The sequence below is a fragment of the Sceloporus occidentalis genome, unplaced genomic scaffold, assembly GCF_023333645.1.
Source record: "Sceloporus occidentalis isolate IW3139 unplaced genomic scaffold, rSceOcc1.0.p SCAF_96, whole genome shotgun sequence".
In the NCBI taxonomy this organism is placed as follows: domain Eukaryota; kingdom Metazoa; phylum Chordata; class Lepidosauria; order Squamata; family Phrynosomatidae; genus Sceloporus; species Sceloporus occidentalis.
The window spans coordinates 1,006,811-1,032,764 of NW_028317076.1; the positions used below are offsets into that span (position 1 = coordinate 1,006,811).

A 25,954-nucleotide genomic window follows, 5' to 3' on the forward strand; every position below is an offset into this window, starting at 1 on the left:
GTCATAGTATTTTGAATACATTTGAAAAATGAATACCAGTTATCAAGGTAACCAGAAAAGCAGATGTATTGTCAGTAATGATTTTACTTTTTCTGCACATTATTGGAGTTCTCAGTCAGCTATGAGAACAAGGTTAACCTTAGAAGTTTTTCAACTGTATTATGCATTAATAGCTTATTGTATATAAATGTTCTCTTTCTGTAACTGATTAGATGTCATCCCCAAATGCCATGGTAAACAACTTGTAACATTTTTTGGCCAATAATCTAAAGCTCTTTTACCAGGGGTTGCATTTTTATACAAATTGAGAGGTCCACCAAACTAAATATGTTTTCTTCACTACAATTCACTGACGCAGACAGGTATGATAGACATATTTGTATTGTGAAAACATTGTGAGCATATATATATATATATATATATATATATATATATATACATATATATATATATAGGTATGGTTGGCTGTACCAATCCTAGCAGAGGTAATACATACAATTGTGGAAATCCAATAAAATGTAAGCATAGTTCATGGGCAACTGCTTTTTGAATAACCAAATTAATTTAAAAAAATACCTATACATTCGCCATATGGAAGCTGCAATCAGTAACAGGCAGTAGGAAGGCCAGCATCTGATCATCTTCCGGCCCTTAAGTTCTCTTCTTTCTCCCTCTCTCTCAAAAAAGCTGACAGAATGCAACACAAGTAGAGATAAAGAGGTAAATCTCGAGTCCTGGACCTACCTCTATATGCCCCTAGTTTCAAGAAGGTGGTAGTGTTGATTGTGGTCATGTAACATTGCATTGCGTGACCCTGCAGCAGTAGTGTGACAGTGAGCTGCATGGAAGGCAAGCAGAAGAAGGGATAAGTGAGTTTTTGGATTCTGCCTGGATTTGTGTTTGTGTCTGGTTATGTTAGCATGTGTGGGTATGTTAGAATCTGTGTCTGGGTATGTTAGCATGTTTGAGTATGTGTATGTGTGCCTGTCTGTGTTCTGTGTGCCTGGTATGTGTGTGTCTGGGTTAGCATGTCAGAGAATGTATGTGTATGGGTATATGTGTGTCTTTTGGGTTTGTGTCTGTCTGGATTTGTGTGTATATGGGTACATATGTGTATGTTTGTCTGTCTGGATTTGTGTGTGTGTCTGTGTATGATTGCATGTGTGTCTGGGTTTGTGTGTATGTCTGGGCGTGTGTGTGTTTGGAGTTTGTGTGTATGTCTGGGTGTGTGTGTATGTCTGTTTGGGTTTGATGGGGTTTGTGTGTATATGTCTGGGTTTTTGTGGGTTTGTGTATGTGTCTGGCTATGTGTGTGTCTGGGTTTGTATGCCTGTCTGGGTGTGTGTGTGTATGGTTTGTGTGTATGTCTGTTTGGGTTTGATGGGGTGTGTGTGTATGTTTTGTTTTTTCTGGGTTTGTGTATGTGTCTGGCTATGTGTGTGTCTGGGTTTGTATGCCTGTCTGGGTAGCCTGTCTGGTAGCAGGGGGGTTAACCCTGTCCTCACCCAAACCTTACAAAAGCTGCTTAAATATAAACAACAACCATGAGCAACTTTAACTAAATTAATTTATCAAAACGAATGTGCAGGTTTTGAGTATGCATACTTTTGTTTAGAGATGTCTAGTTTAAAATTGTGCCTCAAGGAAGCTGAAGTCTCTGTCCAAACTAGGACCATTTACAAAGAATGAACAAACCACCAATAATTAACAAATGATCAAAAGTGAACAATTAATTCATGCATAGGAACGATCATCCAAATCACGCAGACAGTAGGTTAAGATGGCTTCTCATGTGTTACACAAATAAAGTAGATTTCTAATATGTGTTTCTAATATGTGTACATCACCTTTTTTAATATGCATTACCATGTCATAGGTTAGTTTATTAAAAATGGTAAAATTTCAGATTAGAAAAAATGATTAAATAACCCCCTAATGTCTTATTTGTTTATTACATTACTCATACATATGGTGGCTGGAGTGTCCCTTTAAATTTATTCAAACAAGTATCACTAACTGAGTGAAAGTTAACGTTTACTGTCAGGGAGAAAAAAAAGATATTACTTAAAGAATTGATACTATTCATGAAGCCTTTCAAAAATACGGTAAAGTATATACTGTACATGGATAATACATCACCTGCAAATGCTGTGAAACAATCTATAGTAAGTTGAATTGATACATATGCAATATTAATCATCATTTCTAAATTAATTGGGAGACCTTAATATACATCAATCAAATTAACTTGGATTCAGTTGGCGCACTGAGCAGGAAGTTTTATGTTAATTTTGATTACGGAAATATGGGTTTGTAAGATATGTTTTGGCTCTAAAATGCTGCTGTCCCCTTTATCTAATGTTAATAAATAGCATTTGCCAGAGCTACCGTAATATGCTGTAATAACTGTAAATCAAATGGAGTGTCCTTCATTGCAGTAAAAATATCATTAGTAATATCTTACACAGAAAAACAGATCTACTAAATGAATTATATGTTATAGTCATCCCCAGATTTTTTTGTTATAAGAGCATTTATTTTGCTAAATTAAGTGACTGCAATAGCATTTTGGGAAGTTATATTAATTGCATACTGAATAATGGCTTTATTCCCAGATGGAAAACTGTAAATATTGTTGGCAAAACACTGAACTTACGTGACTCACGATAACAGCAGAGCTGATCTTGTGTAACTGGTCTATAAAGAGTAATGTATCGCAATCCAAAAAAGGTCTTTAGTCAAATCTAATTGACAGTCTGCTTCACAGTCAGGAAAAATAGCACTCCTAAAATGGATGACTTGGACTAGCACCCCTAAAAGTTATTGTGACTCTGCTTGATAGAACCAGTTCTTGTAGGCTGTGTGTCCAGTTGTGCTCCTTTGAGTGGATAATGTTCACAAGACTTGAGAAGCCACTTTATAACATCCATCTCTCTGACTGGATGCTTCTCCTTTTTCATTTGCATCTGTTTGCTTCAAATAAAAAATTAAAACTTGCGTTTAAGAGAAGCTCTCCTCTGTGGTCTGCCATTCTGCATTTTATTTTAGTGAATGTAAGTTCTAAAAGTAAATGTTAGTTTTTAAAATGTCTATTGAGTGTTTGGTGTGATCACTGCCTTTTTCCTTGAGCTAGCCATGATTTCTTTCTCTCACCCAACAACCTGTTCACTTGACCCTATGCCATCACATCTCCCTCTCCATTAGTCCATCACTGACCACCTACTTAATCTTTCTCTATCCTCTGGAACTGTACCTACAACCTTCAAGCATGCTCTAATTACACCCATTGTAAAGCTTAGATCCTATCTTTCTGACTAACTACCGCCTTCTACTTTCTTCTTCCTTTTACCTCTGAGTTACTTGAACAGATTGTGTATAATCACCTTAATAACTTTCACTCCTCTAATTCCCTCCTTGACCTTCTACAGTCTGGCTTCAGACCCCGTTCAGTGTAATGAAATGGCCCTAACAGAACTAATTGCTATCTGCCAAAGCAAAAGGTCACTTTTCCTTCTAATACTCATGGATCTCCACCTTTTTCACTCACTACAATATACAGTTCTCTCCTGGATCTACTCTTATCTGTCTAACCATTCCTTATCTGTCAGCTTCTCTGGTAAGATATCATCATCTCTTCAACTTTCTATTGGTGTCTCCCCAAGGATCACTCGTTGTCCCTCTGCTGTTCTCTCTTTACACTTCATCTCTTGGGAAACTAATCAACTAATTTGGGTTCCAGTACCACTTATATACAGATGATACTCAAATCTATCTGTCTTCTAATCTCTCTCTGTCACCAAAGATGCCTTGGTTCATACTCTACTCAAACCTCTCCTTCATTCAGCCGCTTGCACCTAAAAAACATTTCTCACATCTGCCTATTCCTCACCCAAGAAGCCACAAAAACTCTGGTTCATTCCCTTATCATTTCCTGTTTTTAGTATTGCAACGCTGTTTTGGTTGACATTGGTTGTCTCGACTCTCTTCTCTGCAGTCTATCCAAAATGCTGCTGCTAGGCTTATCTTCCTTGCACAATGCTACTGTGAAGCCCTCCACTGGCTCCCTATTACCTTAAGAATTAAATTTAAAATCCTTGTACTAACATTTAAGGCCCTCATAACAAAATACTCCCCTACTCGATCTTTACATTCTTCCAATAGTCTAAGACTTTCCTTCTCACTTATAATCTCTTCCTTTTCCCATCTACGAGACTTCACTCATGGTGCCCCATACCTCTGCAACCTTCAGCTATTACGCTCCTTCTCCCCTTTATCCATACCTTCTTTCTTCTCACCCCATTCCCTCTAAATTGGTTTGTCTTAGTCTGTTAATTCTAGTAAAGTCACATACCCTGAATATATGTATTGTAAGAAGTGCTGCATAAATTGTTTGCTCTAGATAAATAAGAGATCATAATAATTATTATTTCATGCCTGGTTTGTTAAAATGCGTTTGTGATAACTTTTAGTAGACCAAAGTTCAGAGAATAAGATGGAGAGCACCATATGTTTTCAAGAACTGAGAGGTCCCTTCTTCAATCACATACCTCTTTAGTCTTCACTGCCCTGGTACCAAAATGGCAATATACATTATTATGCAGTAAGAGTCAAATCTGTATACTCTGTATAATGCATCTCTAGCTTAGATATCTTAGGACTTATTTTCCAAGACAAGGAATAGTGAATAAAGTGTGGGACATTTAGTAGAAACATTTGTTGGTTCCTGCCGCGGGTGATCAAATAAATATTACATTTTCCCAGAGCTTCTCAATTTAGCCTTCACAATGCTATAAAAAAATAATTACTATAATATTATATTGTTTGGGGTGCTGCAAATCCATGGTTTATAATTTATCAACTTCTGAAATCTCCACGGACATTTAACTTAGATGTCTAAGCCACATCACAAAATATTTATGCTTTTGGAAACACACCATTTCTTAGTATACACAATACATTTCTCCATGGTCCATTAAGGAGCATCACAAACTGTTACATAGTTCATAAATGAATAACATTGCAGATATATTGCTCTCATGATAGTATGCATTCTAGATGGATTCATCCAACTGTTTCCAAGTTTCATTTTCCTCAAATGAAAAACGAAAAAATTATACAAACCAAGCATCATATCAAAATGACCAAAGTTACCGTACTTACAGTAATATATTTAAATATTCATAAATATTTCTATAATTGTTTGATTTCTTATATAGGCATTTAGGTATGTTGGGGTTCCAATGAACTGTGAGTTTATTGTAATACCACCACAGCAACTAACAAATACAATACATATTTTAGCCCCTGATTCAATGTTGTATGTTTGCTTAATAACTTTTACAGTTAAATGTTCAGTTAAAGTTACTCTAAGTGTTGTAAAACCAATTCACTAAAGTAACTATCATAGCTGAAAGAACAAAAAAAACTACAGAATAATAGTACATTATTTTAAAACAGGAATAAGTTTAACATGTATACATTATTAGTATATAATTTAAGTAATTAGGACAGTTGGGAAAATGTCTAGGTGGAACAACTTTAATGTGCATCCTTATAACATCGGGTGACAGTAACCTGGGGTAGAAACTTAGATGTACTTCTCTATGGTCCAACATTTCTTGCCACTGATTGGCTGCTTCAAACAGCCAATGGCAAGAAAACAGCCAATGGCAAGAAAACAGCCAATCAATGGCAGGGAAGCACACCCACTGAAATCAGTGGGAGCGATTTTTGCACATATGCATTAAAATGGCTAGACTATTACTTAAAAGGGACAATTCACTACCTGGTAAATAATCATTAATCTGGTAAATAATCTTTAATCTAATGAAAACTTCCTAAAATAAGTTAAAATGATTTTATTTGTTCGGTAGACTTATTTGTTCGCTTATTTAAAATACGGCTGTAGCAAGATTGATTAGTGCTTGTGACTCTGTGAATCAGTCATCAGCTCAACTTTAAGGTTTTGCAAGAGAACTGTAAATATGAAATATTAGTAGGTATAATATTTATAGGGAAAGTGGGATTTTCACTCTGACATTTCAATTGACATGATATGCAAATTGAAAAGTATTTTAAAGTTTCAGAGTACAACATCAGCAACTTTTTCATTCTGGCAATTATTCATTCCGGTCTTTTCTTTGCGGTTTAGATAAAGTAAGCGAAAGAGATCCATGCTAAAATTATATTCTAAGACAGCTAGCTGTTAGCAGAATGCATGGTTAATTAAGCTTTGGTAATTCATTAATAGCATGCAAATTTGAAATAGTACTGGTTGCAATGTGGTTCATTTAACTGAATAAATTATGATGTGTACTGTATCCATTTTGTCCTGATCATTTATGTGCAAAGTTGACAGTGGTCATTTTGGACATATTTTACATACTGTGCCGCAAAACCTTTTTACAGCAGGGTAATTCAGCCCAGTTAATTTTAGGGAAAGTCAGGCAAGGGCTGAAGCTGATGGGTAACAGTGTCAATCCATGCAAAGTAGGTAAAGGGAATGTCATAAGACACTATTGAAGAAGTGACATGCTGAAATTGGATGACCTGGTCCATTTTGTTTTTGGAAAGTCAGTTCTGCGTGTACCATTCATCCATACTAAATCATGGAGCTATGACATTCATACTTCCTTTAACTAAAAATTTAATTAATATAGATTAACCCCTTCAGTCCCCTATTGACGTACTGGTACGCCCATAAAACGCATCTCAAGAAACCCCTATGGACGTAACGGTACGTCCTGACATTCTTGCAGTGACCTGGGCTCCCCTCTGTTACAGTTTGCTGACGTCACTCGGAAGGTCATCAGAGGGCAGGATTTCTGTGGGGACTTGCATAGAGATCACAGTGGGATTCGTGCAGGGGGATCGCAGGGAGGATTGTGTTTCTCACTGTTCTCACATGCTGACACAAAAGAAAAAAGCAAACAAAAAAAAAAGTGTTAGTGATTTTTTTTAACAATAAGTGAGCTAAGTGATGTAATTGTGACATCACTGGCATTAATAACATGTTCAAGAGGTCCTTAAGAAGACCTATAACCATACTGCACTTACATACTGCAATTACCAAAAAAAAAAACATTTTGCAATTACCAAAAAATAAAAAAATATATTAAAAAGATAATAATAATAAAAAAATTAAAACAACCCTTACATCTCATTGCCCTAACACAACATCTAAAAGGTATAACCCCCTGCCCCCATTCACAACCCCTAAACCCGTTAAGCCATAAGTAAAAAAATACTACCTTATAGGGTACTATATGTAAGGGATGGATATGGCCCTGTAGAAAGAATAAAAAAACTAAGGATGTGGGGTATTTCCGCCATCAGGAGATGCAGCTAAACAATGTTGGCCGGGTTTCTCTGCCGTAACACATACCCTGTGCAAAAAAATCTAACACAGAAGTGTTGGTGAAAAAAAGCGCAGGAAATAATTTCGGCAGCCACCTTGGACAGTGATTAGTGGCCAAATAGCTGCATGAAGAGTGCCCAAATACCCCTGATATGATAGTCTGGGTTGTCTGCTTTACAGAAATATATACTTTTGTGGGTATTTTTGGTTTATTTAAAATTAGAGTTGCAATCCCATCATACCCAATGTAAAAATTCTACAGCTTTGTAAAGAATAATGTACACATTATAGTATGTTCCCTATAGGTGCTGGGAAAGTATGTAAATTCTATATAAAAAAGGTACTTCTGAAATCAGGACACCTGAATTGATAAACTTGGAGGGGATTTTCCATCACTTCAGAGGGGAAAATATATAAAATATTAGGTGTTTTTAATTTTCACTAGTTTTTACTAAATTTCTCATCCTAAATCTTCAGCTAATTATCTAACTATGGTATCAAAAGAAAGCCATTTCTCTCCTTGAAAAAACGATATATAGTTTACATGCGTACACTATTCGCAGGAAAGGGGAATAATAGTTGAACCGACATACCGCAAAAATGGCAAAATTGCTCCGGGACTTGAGGTACCAAAAAAACCATGGGACTGAAAGGGTTAACAATAACAAACACAAACCTGGTGTTCCATTTTGTTACATCAAAGACCAGTGGTGTATTCTGGCCTAAGCTAAGTAGGCCTAAGCATAGGGTGGCAGTTTTATGTTTAGCTTCTCTATTATATACTTGGGGCCTGATTGCCCTGGGCTGATGGGGGAGATCAGAGAGCTCCCTTGTAAGTGGCCCATAAACACCATGGACTATACTCATTGACCAAAACTAATTTGGGCAAATTTTGCATTTCATTTTTGGTCAATTTGTTGGACATTCATGGTCCCACATCCTCATTAAATCTCTCACAGTCTCTCACTGTCTCTCTGTCAATGTCTCCCTACCTTCTCCGCAAACTGTTCTTTTCTGCAGTTTCTCTTCTTGTCTTGCCTCTTTTCGCCCTGTTGCAGAAATATTATTTATCGTTTTATATAGGGTCATGTTCCGCAGCAGTATCGCACAAGTCCAGAATCATGCAGACGGATCAGTGGTGAAAAAGAAGCCTTTCTTTCTCTGTTGATCCATCTGCATCATTCTGACCTCTTGGACTACTTCCGCAATAGGGCATAGCCACGGTGTGTACGTCAAGGACAGCCTTTATGCTTTGTTTTAGTTTGTTTCGTTGGACATTTTTGTACGTTCAAACAAAATTTGGCAATTTGTAAGAACAAAATTTTGTACAAAAAGTCTAAGGGCAGAAGGGGTGCTACCAAGGACTAGGGTTATAGCCAGCCAAGATACATCTCTGACTAGGATAGTCTAAATGCAGATAACTTTTACGATATGTTATGATGTATGAGTTGGATTTACGCATAAGTAAAACTATAACCGGTTAGTAAAAAAATCTACAGGTAGTTTTAGTAAATTAGTTTAATGGTACTAAAAGTCTTTATGAAGCAAAGTTGTCAGCAAAAAAACACCCATAATGCATTGTGATACAACTTTCTAACCAAATACAGAAAGAAATAAGAAAAAAAGTAAATGTGGTGGGAAAGACATGGAACTTATTTATTTGAAAGGAAGTCACATATAAAGCAATGTAAGAGACTGGAAAGCGGTTGTTTCGGAAATTTGCCGTCTATGTGTGAAAAAACACATGTCGGACAATTCGTTTCGAGTTTAGTTATTATAGGGTAATATACCCACAGGGTTATTTAGTTACCTCGGCTAGTAGGGGGGCTTTTACCTTGGTTAGTAGGGGGGCTTTCTATTAACTTGTGGTTGGGGTGACAGGAGGGACAGGTGAATACATTTGCGTGTTGCTTGCTTTTTTTTTTAGCTTGCATACATTTGCATCTCCTGCAAGCAAATTGTTTATAATTTTGCTAATGTGAGTTTTAGTGAATTTGCAAGTTGTCTGCGGTAAACACTCATTTTTGACCACCATGCAAGCACTGACACAGCGGGAAACACCCCCATTGCAAGGAAAAAATGGGTGGGGAGCGGGGTGTTGACACCTCGACGGGTCTTGACCCGGAGAACCAGAGGAGCAGCGCTCTCCGGCAATCTCCGGGTCAAACCCGGAGTTCCCAGGTATGGCTTTTGTTAGTTTTAGTTAGTTACTGAGACATTTTTCCTTGTTTAGCAAACTCTTGATGGAGGCCTAGATTTAATTTACTAATGCAAATGTAAAGCTAAGCATGCCAACTGTTAGCTTCACTAATTGTGTCTAGTGCTCTTATGCCCCAGTTGATCGGTTATTTGTAAGCTAATATCAATGTTTTATATAGAACAGAGAAAACAAGGATAACATTTGTATGTTTTCAAAGGAGAACTGAACATGCCTTCTGGCAGTCGAGAGGTTAGATGCACAGACCATGTTCAGTAAAGTTTATTGTAACTGCGGAGTGTGAAATAAAATACTTTCCAATTTCTTTATGTTTGCGCTCACTGATCCGTGGTATTAGGACCCCTGAGAGATCTGCTGTCTTAGCCATAGTGATAAATTACAACAGCACAAGCCCTCAATGAAATGCAACCTTCTGGGTGCAGGGCACATCTTTTATGCTTTATTTTTGTGTTATTTGTTTTAATAGTGCATAGCATTTATGAAATACAGCTGATAAAATAAAGGGGAATTGCCATTGTGATTTTTCCTGTTGGATTAAACACCCAGCTGCCCTGATTTTCAGTCTTACACATTATAGGTTTCAAGTCAAGGAATGTGAGAAAAGCAGGACTAATTATTCTCAAAGGACAAATAAACATGCTTTGGAATTCCTCATGTTTACCTTGATCTTGGTTCTGCAGCTCTTTTTGTTACACATCAAAAAAATGCCCTATATATCCCCATATATTCCAAACAAAGCAGCAACATTAACTAAAACTAAATCATTTTCTTAAAATTTAGATGTGGTTGTACATGCATATAAATTGCCGGGTGAAGCACCGCTTCTCCGGGTCAAGACCAGAATCCTCCAGGTCGCGGGTTCTTGACACGCCCCGCTCCCCTCCTATTTTCCCTATAAATGGGGGTGTTTCCCCACTGACATCGGCGGGACATCCCACTGATGTCAAGGGACCTCCTACTGACGTCAGTGGGAACTCCCACCGACGACATGGGACCGCCCCCTGATGTCAGTGGGCAGTCCTGGCTGCATCTCGCAAGCCCAGAAGTTTCCAGGTATGATGATGGGACCTCCAGCACACCAAACTTTATCAGCATTTAAAAAAAAAAAAAATGTTATACAAAAATAAACAAATTAAGTATATTTTTGCGGGAATAGGGTTTTATAGCGTGGTGGGGGACTAGTGATGTCCTGATCGCCTACTGGTGTGCAGGCTAGCCAGTTTATCATACAGTAGCTCAGTAGGCACCATGCTGTCTCTTTAACTGTGTGGGCAGCATTGGTCACCATAAATGTAACATCATTTTAATGAGCGTTTTGTATGTACTCTTGATCACACAAGACTTCCACCCAAGGACGTAGGAGTAGGCTGCCCTCTACAAGGGGGCAGGGAGTCTGCATGGTCCGACACCGCTTCTCTTTCATAGTGAGAAAAGGAAGCATACAATAAATGACTATATTGCAATAATAGTTTTAAAGCATTCAATTGAATCAGTAGAATGTCTGTATTGGCAGACAGATGGCTGTAGTGATATGGTTTCACAGGAATTCATATAAAGATTTGGAACAGTAATGCAAAAAAATAAAATAAAAAATACATGACTTCCTTTAATTCTTTTTAAATCACTATTAATTCAATATATTTAAACATTAAAGGTAAACTGTAGGAGAAGACAGAAAAATGGAGGCCACGTTGCTTCTAACAGTCACTACGAGAATGAACACAGTTCTGAATTTTAAATTCTGGCCAACGTGTTTTTGATTGATACTTAACGTAAAAGTTAAATACTTTGATAGATAGCCTCCTTTTCTGTTATACAGTAATAGTGACCTCTTTCATTTTAATGTCAACTAATGTCCATATGATCTAACACAAGTTGGCTCATGTTACTTAGGACTGTTAGCCTTGTGTTTCTCTGATTAATGAGGTCCTTATAAAGTCAATCAGAAAAGTACAACAATTCTCAAAAATGCAATGCCAATATACAATTAGTTATCTTGACATAAGATACCCAAGAATACCTGGACATCTTCTTCCAAAAAGCAAACTTTTTGATGCTCTTAAATATTTGCAACTGTTTAATAACTGTTTAGAAATTAAAAGTCGGGGCTTAGGTGTAAATTCAAGTGCAGTTTTCCGCATTCACACCTAGAAACTTCCCAGGGCAGGCTAACCAAAGCTCTTCCTCATCTGGAGATGTTGTTTCATGAGGAGGCTTAGGGTAGCTGGTAATGTAGGCAGGGATAGTCTTATATAGAGATGAGTCTTGAGCAGAAGGGAAAGTTTCTGGGAGTAGGCGAACCACTCTCCCTGCCCTGAGAAAGAGTAAACCTGGAGACCCAGGGAAGCATCTATTCACCTAGAGACTCTGGGTCAGACCCGAAAAGTTTTCAGGTTTGCTCATATTATTTATGTTTAAATGTCTCATAAAATATTGTAATAAACCTACAAGCTGAAAATACAGTGTGTGTTTTTTATTATCTAATATGCAAATTCTCGCTGGTGAACGTATATCCTTAAGTGACCCTCTAATGCACTGAATATATTAGTCTTTGATTGTAAAGTAAGGTTATGTTCTTTATATAACTTTAAAATGGCACATTTTAATAAAATATATTTTCTTTATGCAGAATCCACTTCACCTACAGCTTAGTCTTGAAAACTCATTAACGTCGAATGCTGAAGTCACCTTTTCCATCTTGACCATGAACAGCTGGTACAATTACAGTTTATTGATTTGTCAAGACGACTGGAATATAACAGATTTTCTCACACTGGCTCAAAATAATTCTAGATTTCACCTTGGATTAATTATAAACATAACCGTAAATCGGACTTTAAGCAATTACATGATGAGTTACTTGCAATTAAACTTGGAGAGCATAAAAGACACTACATCCACCATTGTCATGTTTGGTTGTGACATGGAAGACACAAGACAAATTTTTGAAATGGCTACCCATTATGGAATTGTGTTACCAGAATTTCATTGGGTTTTTGGAGACTCGCAAAGCGTGGATGAATTAAGAACTGAAGGATTGCCGCTGGGACTTATAGCTCATGGTAAAACAAGAGAGTCCTTCTTTGAGCACTATGTACAGGATGCAATGGAGCTAATAGCAAGAGCCGTCGCCACAGCTTCTATGGACCAGCCAGAACTAGCACTTATTCCCAGTACGACAAACTGTATGAACAGAGACACCATGAACCTCACTTCTGGGCAGTATTTATCAAGGTATGGCTTCTCATTTAATCACTGTTTGTGAATGATCGAATAGTGGATTTTTGGTCCTGACAACAAATGTGTATTTCTGTTTTAATAGAACCTTTTAGAGAAAAAAACTTTGACAGAATGATATATTAAAGATATTCACATATATGATATATTTGTCAAAAAAGCTGGATTAGGCTATTATAAAACCATACTTAAATTAAATTAAATTAAATTGAATGGCTTTTATTGAAACAAAATCAAACAAATAAAACCTACTCCTATTTGGGAGGCTTACTAAACAGTAGTCTTTACCTGACTAGGTCTGCCCAGTTTAACTGGTTCCAAGTACAAAATAAAAACAGCAAAAATTAAACATTTTGTCAATCAAAGCTGTCGCTCTTACCAGCCCATGTTGCAATACACCCAGGTACACCTCCTGTTCCTTCCAATTTTCACAGAAATAACTTTTTACACCTTTAATGTGACCTATAATGTGAACAATTCAATTGCAAAACAAGCTGAAATCTTTGGGGGGGGGGGAATAAAAAAACCTCACAATAACCTGGTTGCATAAGTGTGCACACCCTTAAACTAATACTTTGTTGAAGCACCTTTTGATTTTATTACAGCAATCAGTCTTTTTGGGGTAGGAGTCTATTAGCATGGCACATCTTGACGTGGCAATATATGCCCACTCTTCTTTGCAAAAGCGCTCCAAATCTGTCAGATTGTGGTTGTATTGTATTGAGGTCTGGGCTCTGGCTGGGCCATTCCAAAACGCTAATCTTCTTCTGGTGAAGCCATGCTTTTGTGGATTTGCACTTTGGGTTGTTGTTGTGCTGAAAGGTGAACTTCCTCTTCATCTTCAGCTTCCTAACGGACGCCTGAAGGTTTTGTGCCCAAATTGCCTGGTATTTGGAGCTGTTCATAATTCCCTCCACCCTGACTAAGGCCCCGGTTTCAGCTGAAGAAAAACAGCCCAAAGCATGATGCTGCCACCACCATGCTTCACTGTGGGTATGTGTTGTTTTTGCCCCAAACATACATTTTGGAATTATGGCCAAAAAGTTCAACCTTGGTTTCATCAGACCATAACACATTTTCCCACGTGTTTTTGGGGGACTTGATGTTTGTTTTTGCAGCAAGGCTCGGATGTTTTTCTTTGTAAGAAAAGGCTTCCGTCTTGCCACCCTACCCCATAGCCCATTCATATGAAGAATACGGGAGATTGTTGTCACTTGTAGCTCAGCTTGTTTTGCAATTGAATTTTTCACATTATAGGTCACATTAAAGGTGTAAAAAGTTCTGACTTATCTTTGTCTCATTCTTTAAAATCACAATCACAGGGGTGTGTAGACTTTTTATATCCACTGTAGTTAGATGTATGATTAAATAATTATACCAAACAGGTGCTAATTATCATCAATGTGATATGTAGGTTTAGACACAATAATTAACTAAACCAGAAACAGCTGTGTAGGAGGAATACAACTGGGTGAGGAACAGCCAAACTCAGTAACAAGGTGAGATTGCTGAAGTTTAATGTCAAAAGTCATACACCATGACACAGCAACAAGGCACAAGGTAGTTATACTGCATCAGCAAGGTCTCAACCAGGAATACATTTCAAGGCAGACAGGGGTTTCCAGATGTTGTATCTAAGTTCTTGTAAAGGAGCACAAAGAAATGTTGAGGACTGTAGATGCAGAGATCAGCCAAGGAAACTTAGCGCAGCAAATAAATGACACATTATGCTTACTTCCCTTGGCAATCAAAAGAGGTCCAGCAGTACCACCAGCTCAACAGTAGGGCCCTGGTACACCTATCTACTGTCCTGAGAAGTCTGGTCAGAATTGGTCCTCATGGAAGACTTGTGGCCAAAAAGCCATGCCTCTGATCTGGAAACAGGGCTAATCGACTAAACTATTCACGAAAACACAGGAACTGGGATTCAGAAAAATGGCAGCAGTTGCTCTGGTAAAATTTTTAAATATTAGCAGCAAGGCTAGTAAAAGAAGGCAGGCAATTTGCAGACAATACTAATGGATGGTGGAGATTCCTTGCAAATTTGGGGCTGCATTTCTGCAAATGGAGTTGGGTATTTAGTCAGAATTAATGGTCTCCTCAATGGTGAGAAGTACAGGCAGACACTTTTCAGTCCTGTTGGTTATGGTCCCCTACAGAGCCCTGATCTCAACATCATTTAGTCTTGTTGGGATTACATGAAGAGAGCAGAGCAATTGGGCCGTTTTGGAGGCAAAGGGTGGTCCCACCAAATATTGATTTGATTTAGGTTTTTTTTCTGTTCACCTAATGCATTTTGTTAAAACATGTCTATTTTTTTTTACTATATAAACAGTATATTTAATAACATCAAGGCATTATTGTTGTAGCAATAACATTTCTGGTTGTAGTAGTATTTTTCGAATTGTTGAAAAGAAATCTCACAATTATTAGAAATATTAATTCTTTTTTTTTTTAATTTGAAGGTTTTTTTATTCTTCTTAAACTTTAGATGAATGCACCTTTAATAACTCATTTCGTAATAATTTAATAACAGTTTAATAATTTAACCTATGTCTGTAAGTGTTCAAATTTGAACTTGAATATTTGAATATTACAGTACAGTTAAGATATAATGTTAAAGAGATGAAGTCGAATGACACTTTGTTAAGAAATAAAAAGTGACCTAACATATGTTTGTAGCCGTCTGTTTACCTCTTCAAGTCAAATGCTTTTTTAATCACCTAAAGGTTGAAGCTTTGATACTTTTACTACATTTATTAAAAGAACATGATTCAATTTTTCCATGTTTAGTGTTGCCACACAAATTATAAATGGTTTGTTTGGTTATCAGAGATCCAAGCCAAGTCTGGACAGACCTTCCCGAGTCTCTGCTCTCCAGTCCTTCTGGCTTTGTCAGCAGCGATACTCGTTAATCTGGACGTTTTGTCGACTAATGTCCATGAGGTTATAAAGGAGTCAATATTCCAATTACCAGTGAAAATATTCTGATTGTGTTAATGAATACAACATTTTTATGTAAACCTAAGATATATATAGATAATAGAAAGTGAAAATAAGAGATATACAAAGATTGTGTTTTAATAATATTTACTGTTATATATTCTTTTATATTTCAAACAGGTTTTTATCTAGCACATCATTTAGTGGTCTGAGCGGACACATCAAGGTTAAAGATTCTGCAGTTATCAACTCAGAAAATCATTACTTTATTTGGAATTTACAACACGATCCTCTTGGAAATCCAATGTGGACACGTCTTGGGAGTTGGCAAGGGGGAAAAATTATTATGGATTATGGACTGTGGCCAGATCAGACACAGAGACACAAAAATCAGTATCAACAACCTACACGATTACACCTCAGGGTTGTGACTCTTATTGAACCTCCTTTTGTGTTTACAAGAAATGTTGATGATGATGGCCAGTGTCCAGCAGGACAGTTGTGCTTAGATCCCATGACAAATGACTCGGGTGTTCTAGATAACCTCTTTGAAAGCTTGCAAGGAGATAACGACACAGTGCCAATTGAATTAAAAAAGTGCTGCTATGGCTACTGTATTGACCTTTTGGAGAAACTAGCAGAAGATATGAACTTTGACTTTGACCTATACATTGTTGGTGATGGAAAATACGGGGCGTGGAAAAATGGTCACTGGACAGGACTAGTAGGTGACCTCTTAAGTGGTGCTGCCCATATGGCTGTCACATCATTCAGTATCAATACAGCAAGAAGTCAGGTTATTGATTTCACCAGCCCATTCTTTTCAACCAGTCTGGGTATTTTAGTAAGGACCAAAGATACTGCCGCTCCAATTGGAGCTTTTATGTGGCCACTTCATTGGACAATGTGGCTTGGGATATTTGTATCGCTTCACATTACGGCAATATTCCTAACACTTTATGAATGGAAAAGTCCCTTTGGGATGACACCCAAGGGCAGGAACAGAAGCAAAGTGTTCTCCTTCTCCTCTGCTCTAAATGTATGCTATGCCATATTATTTGGCAGGACAGCAGCCATCAAAACACCCAAATGTTGGACCGGAAGGTTTCTAATGAATCTTTGGGCTATCTTTTGTCTGTTTTGTTTATCAACATACACAGCTAACCTTGCAGCCGTCATGGTAGGAGAAAAGATTTATGAGGAGCTTTCTGGAATACATGATCCTAAGGTACATCTAACCATACAATATAAAATCAATTGTGCTTATGAGTCAGTACTACAAAATCATGTGTGATACTATATATGTAAAAACACTATGTCCTGTTTGAACAGACCAGAGCCATAACTTCCATGGGCAGTGGGGATCATGGGCCAGCTGTGGAAATTCTGACTCCACTGACCAGACAAAGGATATCAATACAGGTCTGTGGAGTTGCAACACAGATCTCCATTCAGGACACATCCTGAATGGAGAAATCACAGGGCCCTGGTGCGAAAATTGCACCGGGCCCCCCAACTTCAACTATACCTACACATACATGCTCACACACACACACAAGTACACATCTGTGCTCACACACAAATACATATGTACGCACACACAAGTACACACATGATTACACAAATACACACAATTACACAAGTACACATGCATGCTCACACACACAAATACACATGCATGCTCACACACACACAAGTACACATGTATGCACACAAAAGTACACATGCATGTACACATACACCATTGACTGGTATGAGGAGACAGGAAGAAAGGGTTGCATGGGTCACATTGGGCTCCCTAGAGGCACAGGCCTTGTGCAAAAACAGGATAGTGGAGCAGCTATGCGGGACAATGAGGCAGTGCTCGAACGTTGTGACTGTCCCACAGAAGCCAGGACACTTGGATAGTATGCTAAAGGAGCCCTGAGTCTGAAAACCATAATATTGTATTTGGCCATGTAAATGTTACTGACAATATATGTATATGTATATTGATTTAAAAAAAACGATTGCAGTTCTGAAGCGCTATGGGGATTTTGTCACAACATTTAGTTTTTGCAAGACATCGGTTAAGTCAATGTAAACTTGTTAAATGCAAGTAAAAGAAATGGCAAATTCCCTGTTGCTGCGCAATCCTGAGGTTCTGCATATTCTACCTCCTTTAAATTTATAAGTGGAACTTGCAAGAGAGTAATGATTTTTTGTCAATTTTTCAACTGTAGGATTTTGATCTTTTCGTGGCATTCACAGACAAATATCAAACTTTCTACAAGCCGTAATTGGAATATCTTTCAGACATGCTTTTCAATTCTGTTACAGGTTTCTGCCACAGGATATGTGCAACTGCAGAAAAATATATATCTGTCTTTAAAATTAACCCTAAATATAGCGATAGTCCAAATGCATTAGTTTTCAAATACGCATACATTTTTACTTAGGGATTCATCACAGCTTCAAGCAGGATCTCTGTTAGATCCAAGGATCCCTCTTGCATAGTCATCAGGGTATTTAAATTATTTTAAATTTAATTTATCAATCTGAAACCAGTGATTCTGGTCCCTTCTGACCGGGGAGACTACAAAATAATGGTAGATATATACATATCCAGCACGTTTAAATGCCCACTGTAATTAATAATCACTTTCTACATTACGTTGGCTAAAAGAAATCATGAATTTCTTTTTATGTGTTCGGTAACAGTAGTCTTGTAAGTAATCACTTGGTCTTATATTTTGTTTTTAGCAAAGGAAGATTCATTACTTTAAGTCAATATTGGCAATTATAACATTCCTTACAGAATTAAAATATGCACAAGTAAGAATCAGAAGAAAACAGCTTTAATGCTGTAATTTACCTCCAGAGCACGTAAATCAGATATCCCTTGCTTTCTTACTGGAGCAAATTAACATAATGAACACCAGATTCCAAAATCAGAAACCTATAATTTGTGTTAACTAATTTTTTTCTCCTCACTTTGAGTTTGCTCCTTAATTGTCTCTTCAATCTCTTGCATAGTCATCCTAATACGATGGAATAGGATGAGAGATTGGTTACTGTGTTCCATGAAACCGGTATCAATTAAATTGGGATATGTATATTGGCTTACTAATTTATGAATGCATCAGAAACATACTGAAGTTTGGATGTACCGTGTAGGGAAAACGTCTAAAAATTAGTTAGTTAAATTGGGTTTCAAAGCTAGATTTTCTGAGTGATTCTTCTAGGAATAAAATTAAGCTGTAGCCTTTCAACGAGAAACAATTTCCAATATGCTATTGGTTTCCATACCACCCACTGAAGAAAGAAATACCGTATTGGCTCGGATATAGGCCGCCCCCATATATAGGCCGCACCCTAAAAGTTTGGTGCTTTTTTAAAGAAAAAGTTTTAAAAAAGCACCAAAAAAACATGCTGCCACTCTGTCCCCCCCCCGAGATATGCTGCCACTGTCCTCCTCACCCCCCGAGATATGCTGCCACTGTCCTCCTCCTCCCCCCCCGAGAGATGCTGCCACTCTGCCCCCCCCCAACTTACCAGAGCAGACTCCCGGGTGTCTTGCGGGGCCGGCGGGGGACATCTACGCAATACGCGTATACAACTTCCGGTGCCGGCACTCAGCCCCGCAAGACACTCGGGAGTCTACTCTGGTAAGGCTTGGGGGCAGAGGTAAAACGCATCGTGCGGCGGTGATGCGGGTAAACAACCTCCGCTGTCGGGACATCTAGACGATGTGCTTTAACAATCTCCCTTGCCGGGACTCCTCCCGTGGGAATTCCCGGCAAGGGAGATTGTTAAAGCACATCGTGCAGACGTGCCGGCAGCGGAGGCTGTTTACCCGCATCGCCCCAGCCGGTGACCGTCCACATGATGCGCTTAGACAACCTCCCGTGCCGGCACCCCCCCCCGTGGAAAGTGCTGGCAGGGGAGGCTCTGTTAACCATGCCTCCCGGGGCCTCCACACACACCCTCTCCCCTGATTGGAGGAATGGGGGAAAGGCTGTCCCTATGGTGCGTGCTGTGGCTCCGCTCTTTTGCAGAAGTACTCCCAAGAAGCCATAATAATGCAGACGGAATCATAAAGAAAGAGAGGTGCTCAAACGTTTCTCCTTCTCTGCAAATCAATGTGCAATATTCGGGCCCCTTAGAGCACGTCACATGGGTACAGCCTCTCCCCTATTCCTCCAATCGGGACAGAGGGTGTGCGGAGTGTCTCCACCCCTTTTTGTGGAAGCGCTACAGGAAGCCTGGTTTCTTTGGTTGGACAAAGAAAGATGAAGAGGCAAGAAAAGAAGCTGAGCCGCAGAAAAGGAGACAGGACACAGAAGCAGTCGGCGGAGAAGGTAGAGAGACATTGAGTAAGAGTGTTAGAGAGAGAGTAATTGTGAGAGCTCTGCTTAGTTTTCATTTATGGAGGTCACTCCTTGTGTTCCTACATACGAATTAACGAAATTGGCAAATTTGCTGAAATTGTAATTTGTATGAATCCGAATGTCTACAGCAGACTGAACGCATACTGACACCTGAAAGAACATGTATTCTAGCGGCAAATTGCCACTGGGACCCATGTAAGCTCTGCTTACATCAGTTTAGTGTCTTTGTCCCTATGTTTTTTAGTAACAGTATAATATTCCATAGATCACAGTGCTTATACTATTTAGATCCATGTGTTTTGGCACATGCTTTCCTGAACTCACACTAATGAGATATTTTTCAACATTTCTTGAAAATGTTTTTGAAAATATTTTTTGAAAATTAATTTGGCCCTTCCTATCAATAGAGTTAAAAAAAATGTCTATATAATTCCTTCTTTTATAGTGAGGAAAGAAGCTCCTGGAGAAATAATATATTTGATGCTATCTAACTAAAATAACCTCCTGTGGATGAGGTTGTTTTGAAGAGTTTAACTTTTTCTAATGACCTTAAGTCAAAAGTAAAATTACCTGTGGTTTCCAGCATGCAAGTTTCTGAAGTTTATACATCGCCATCAATCACCTTTCTAGTTTTACTATGATATAAAATTACTTTGACTCATTCCTAGTTCAAAATCTAATACTTTGGTATAGAGTGTAATTCTAGAACTTTTATGAGTGCTAGCAGCAGAAGCATTGGGAACAATTTAATGGACGCAAGCAAAGGACATGAAGCAGCACTGAAGAAATTATTACAAATGTGTTTTGTTGCTAACCCTCATGATTAATCTAAGACCAAAATGATTTTTCCGTTATAACATTGCATTATATGGTCTTAATAGGTTAGGAAAGTCCAATAACATCAAACTGGAAGAAGTTTTAAAAAAAACAAATTAAACCAATGGAGGAAAATGGCATCTGAAATCAGAAATGCAATCAGAAGGGTAGAAAAAGGCCTAGGTTAATGAAAAAAAAATAATATATATATATTGCTTATGTCTCTTAACAATGCAAAATCGTAAAGCAAATCACATGAAGGAACTTCGAAGTACGTCAAATGCAACCTTCAAATGTTTTTCTCTTGAAGGACTGCACATTGTTAGAAAAATTACATCACATTTTAATAACTTGGATTTATAGAGCAGAATAATCCATGTCCTCTGGATTATATGAAGACAGAAACATTTAAGGCATATATGATGCATATAGAGACATCATAGAGCTGAAATTCCTTCTAGACTTGAGTGGACTACCAGAATTTCTAAATAACACTAACAATATATCATTCACCTCTCTCTAGAGATACACTGCCGGCCTACCGCTCCCTGATGGTACACATTACTGAGAACCCTAAAATTCCACCTTGTCACCACTACTGATGACCCAACTAACTTCTTTTTGGGCATACCCGACCAAGTTAGCTCCTTTTTAGGGGGGGGTGCGAGAGTGAAGAAAGAACAAATCCTTTCATCACAAGACAGATTCGAGTAATACACTTATAGTAGACATGACCAACGTGGCTTTTATGTCAGCAAATTAAAAAAAGAAGTTTTGAGGGACTGAATGAAGCTGCCGGTTGTGAGAGGGCAGAAGCAAGTGACTAGGAGGGTGATCTCCCTTTTTCTTTTTTTGTGTTTTCTTTCGTCTTACATTTTGTAAACTTGCAGTCAGTTCCATGAAATACTCATGAGGCAAACTATGACATTGTGTTGTTGACAATGAAGCTATGTCTGTTTTAAGGCCTGTAAATGCTAAAAAAATAGGCTACCATCTCAAATTAATATTATTATTATGCCTCCTGGACCAGGTCCCATCTCGCCCTGACATTACATCTATTTTCACCCCGGTATGGGAACCTTTTAATTAACAAATATACCTAATTAAAGGAGCCTTTGTTCACCCTATTATCTGTGCCATTTGAGATAGCAATCTTTAAGTGCTGTAAACAATTTACTGCCGCAGGAATATTTAATTTGAATCAATGTGCCAGTAAAAGTTAGTTTGTATGATGCTTGTATGATAAATTTGCTACTGTCAAAAGCTATCAACACTGAACATACCCCTTATTTTTCTTCCAGTTTGTATCACTAGCATTTTATTCTTGACTGCACTAAATTAACAAGCATTTTCGGCAGCGCTGTCTTAGCATAAGTGGGGTGAGATTGACACAGGGGCTAATTACTGTCGGTGCAATGCTGGCACATATTTAATCTTCGTGAAAAAAAAGTGGATTAGTGTGGGCTCTCTCCTAGTTAAATACAGCAAACAACTTTTAGTGTATATCCCTTTAAATACCCCCAAACATTTGCTTTATTTGAAATATGTATAAAACATTTGTTTTATACACATATAATCTTTGCTTAAGGATTTGTTTGGAGACGAAAAACGACCTTGGATGTTCCGAGTATAAATCTTATAAAGGTATATAATATGTGTAGACGGATGCCTCCCATGTGTCCCTGTTTAGAAAGGACCGTTTGGGGCTAAAATCCCTCTGTTAGTCTTTGGTTCCCTGATGCCCTGGTGCAATGTCAATATGGTCATCACATACATAGTTACATAGAACCTAAGGTTGAAAAAAGACCTAAGTCCATCAAGTTCAACCCTTCTACCTAACGTTCCTACTCTTGATTAAGCTACTTCGAATTCTGCCATCACGGGGGCAAAATTCCTTCTTGACTCTAAAAGGCAATCGAATTTCTCCTTGGATCAAGAGGCTCTAAAATATTAATTCTATTTATAGTCCTGTATGTTATGCCTTTCTAAAAAAATATCCAGATCCCTTTTGAATGCGGCTAATGTATTTGATAACACCACCTCCCTAGGCAGTGAATTCCATACCTTTATTGTCTTTACTGTAAAGAATCCCTTCCTTTGTCATCTATGAAATCTACGCTCTTCCAGTCTCAGAGGGTGACCTCTTGTTCTTTGTACATTTCTGTTGAAGAATAGGTCACAGAAGAGCTGAAGAACATTGGCCCTGCATACATTTATATAATGTTATCATATCCCCTCTAAGGCACCGTTTTTCCAGTGTATATAATTTCAACTTTTTTAGTCTCTCTTTATAACTAGTATCTTCCAATCCCCTTATTACCGTATATACAGGCGTATAAGACGACTTTTTAACCCGAGAAAATCTTCTCAAAAGTCGGGGGTCGTCTTATACGCCGGGTATACTTACCGTACTTACCGAGCCGGACTGGAGAATCACGAATCTCTAGAGGAGGGGCGAGCGGAGAAGCCGCCTCCCCTGGGCCGGTCTTCAGGGCCGCGCCGAGGTAGGTGCAAGATCGTGATCTCCCCAACTAGGCCCTGATCAGTGGGCGCCCGATGAGCAGGGCTGGTTGGGGAGATCACGACCTCCCTCTAACTAGCCCAACATTAGGGAGCTCCCTAATCACTACACGCCGGCTATTAATGCAGAGCGCGGGGATGATGTCATGTCCCGGCGCTCAGCATCAATTGCCGGCGCGTAGTGATGAGGGAGCAGTAAAGCAGAGGTCTGAAATGACAGACCTCACGCTCCCACAACTGGATGGAAGAAAGAAGATGAGAAAGGTATGATATGGGGAGAAAGGGGTGTAAGTGTATCTGTCTATATGTTGGTGTGAGATGGTCAGTGTATGTGAATGGTCAGGTGTGTGTTTGTAAGCTGGTGTGTGTATATATATATATATATATATATGTGTGTGTGTGTAAAGGCAGGGGTGTGTGGTAAGGGCAGTGTATAAATGTGTATGTATGGACAGGTGTATGTTAGTATGTGTAGATATATATATATGTGTGTGTGTAAGGGCAGTGTATGTATGTATATGTCTGTGTATGGACAGTGTATGTGTATGGACAGGTGTGTGTAAGGGCAGTGTATCTGTATATGTGTGTTTGTAAGCTGGTGTGTACGTATGTTAGCGAGAGCTGACCCACCCAATCCAAGCAGGCTTCGTATACAACAACCAGACAATCACTGGTAAGATTGTCTGGTTGTTTTATACTGGGTAGAGGGGTAGTCTTATACGGAGAGTATAGCCCAACTGCAAAAGTTGGGGGTCGTCTTATACGCCCAGTTGTCTTATACGCCGGAATATACGGTAGTTTTGTAGCCCTCCTTTGCACTTTTTCTAGTTCCATGATGTCCTTTTTAAGGACCAGTGTCCAGAATTGTACAGTATATTTGAGGTGAGGTCTTACCATTGACCTGTAAAGAGGCAAGATGATAGCCTCCTCCCGTGAATCAATACCTCTTTTTAGCATGCCAAATTGGCCCTTGCAGCTGCTTGCTGCATTGCGCACTGTTGTCAAGTCTGTTGTCTACTATTATTCCTAAATCCGTCTCGTTGGTAGTTTTCCCCAAGGATATTACATTCATAATATAGGTTGCATTTTTATTATTTTTACCATAATGCATAACTTTGCATTTATCTATGTTGAACCTCATCTGCCACTTGCACGTCCAGTCCCCAACTCTGTCTAAATTCTCCTGCAAAGAAGAAACATCAAGATTAGTCTAAATTACCCTGCCTAATTTTGTGTCATCAGCAAAAACTGTGACATGGCTCTCAATGCAGCTTGGGAGATCATTTATAAACAAATTAAAAAGAGGACCCAGAACAGACCCTCGAGGCACTCCACTTAATACCTGCGTACAGTCTGAGAAACATCCATTCACAACAACTCTCTGCATTCTATCTTTTAGCTAATTTTCCGATTACAGACATTTGCCCCTAAGCCTATTTCTATTATTTTGTAGAGTAACCTTTTATGTGGGACTGTATCAAATGCCTTAGCAAAGTCCAGATAAATCACATCTACGGCCATACCCAGATCTATATTTTACTAACTTCTTCATAGAATGCTAATAATTTGGTTTGAGAAGACCTGTCTTTCACAAATCCATGTTGACTTCTACTAATTGGATCAAGATATGTTCTTGATGGTATACCAATCCTTCAAATAATTAACTTATGTTAAAATAAAGATACAAACAAAGAGGCATGTGTCTTAAAGGCCGCAGTGTTGAGCACTGTGGCTATTTTAAGTAAATAAAAAACTGTAAAACTATAAAATATATGAAGCAAATGATCAACCTTGTAACTAAAACTTGACTACTGATGTCATCTCGATGACTAGCTCACAAACCCCTCCGCACCTTATGTCTAATTTCTTCTGTCTAATTCACACTGACATAAGCCCTGGACACTGTCATAGTGATGTAACAATGCAGTGTGCAGAACATCCTTCTTCATGTATTGGCTTTTCATAATACATAGTGAAATCAGTAACTTCAAATTGCAACTGTCCAGTAAAGTTCCACCTAAGTGAATATACTGCAAATATTGTAGTTAAAACTACCAAAGCTGCTTAGATAAACCCAAAGTGGAGAAAGAAAAGCATGAGCTGAATGAAGGAGAGCAGCTACAATAATGTATGCATGGATTTGCACGCTTTAAAATGCTCTGTAATGTAAATTGGACTCGAGTGTCCTTTGTAATCATTTTATTCACTTGAATGTGCTTTTTAATAGTGTTATGATTGCAGAGTTGAAGGAGGAATTGCGGTTGGTTTTGCAAAAAACAGTTCCAACTTTTGTGTCACAAAATATGTGTGAAAAGTTAACCGTAATATTGACCTTTCCGACTAGTGCTTACAGCGTTTTGTATAAGGAGAAATCTTTTTTTTTTTTTATCGTAGTCAGTGAGTCTTTGTTTTGGCCTATTTTGAAAAAATATCAACCATGTTGCAGATAATTACATCAAAGCACATATTTACATGTCTGATTAGACACCATAT

General features: G+C 38.3%; 1 protein-coding gene across 4 annotated transcripts in view; it reads left to right on the plus strand.

The window, feature by feature from the left end:
• The window catches only part of LOC149284252 (glutamate receptor ionotropic, NMDA 3A-like), an 85,102-nt gene that overhangs the window by 33,944 nt on the left and 25,204 nt on the right, over nucleotides 1-25,954 (plus strand). For all 4 annotated transcript variants that reach the window (XM_089496939.1, XM_089496942.1, XM_089496941.1 and 1 more), the window contains 2 exons: nucleotides 12,205-12,809; nucleotides 15,936-16,983. In XM_089496939.1, the coding sequence (XP_089353065.1) occupies nucleotides 12,205-12,809; nucleotides 15,936-16,983 (1,653 nt within the window). The remainder of the gene's footprint in view (nucleotides 1-12,204; nucleotides 12,810-15,935; nucleotides 16,984-25,954) is intronic.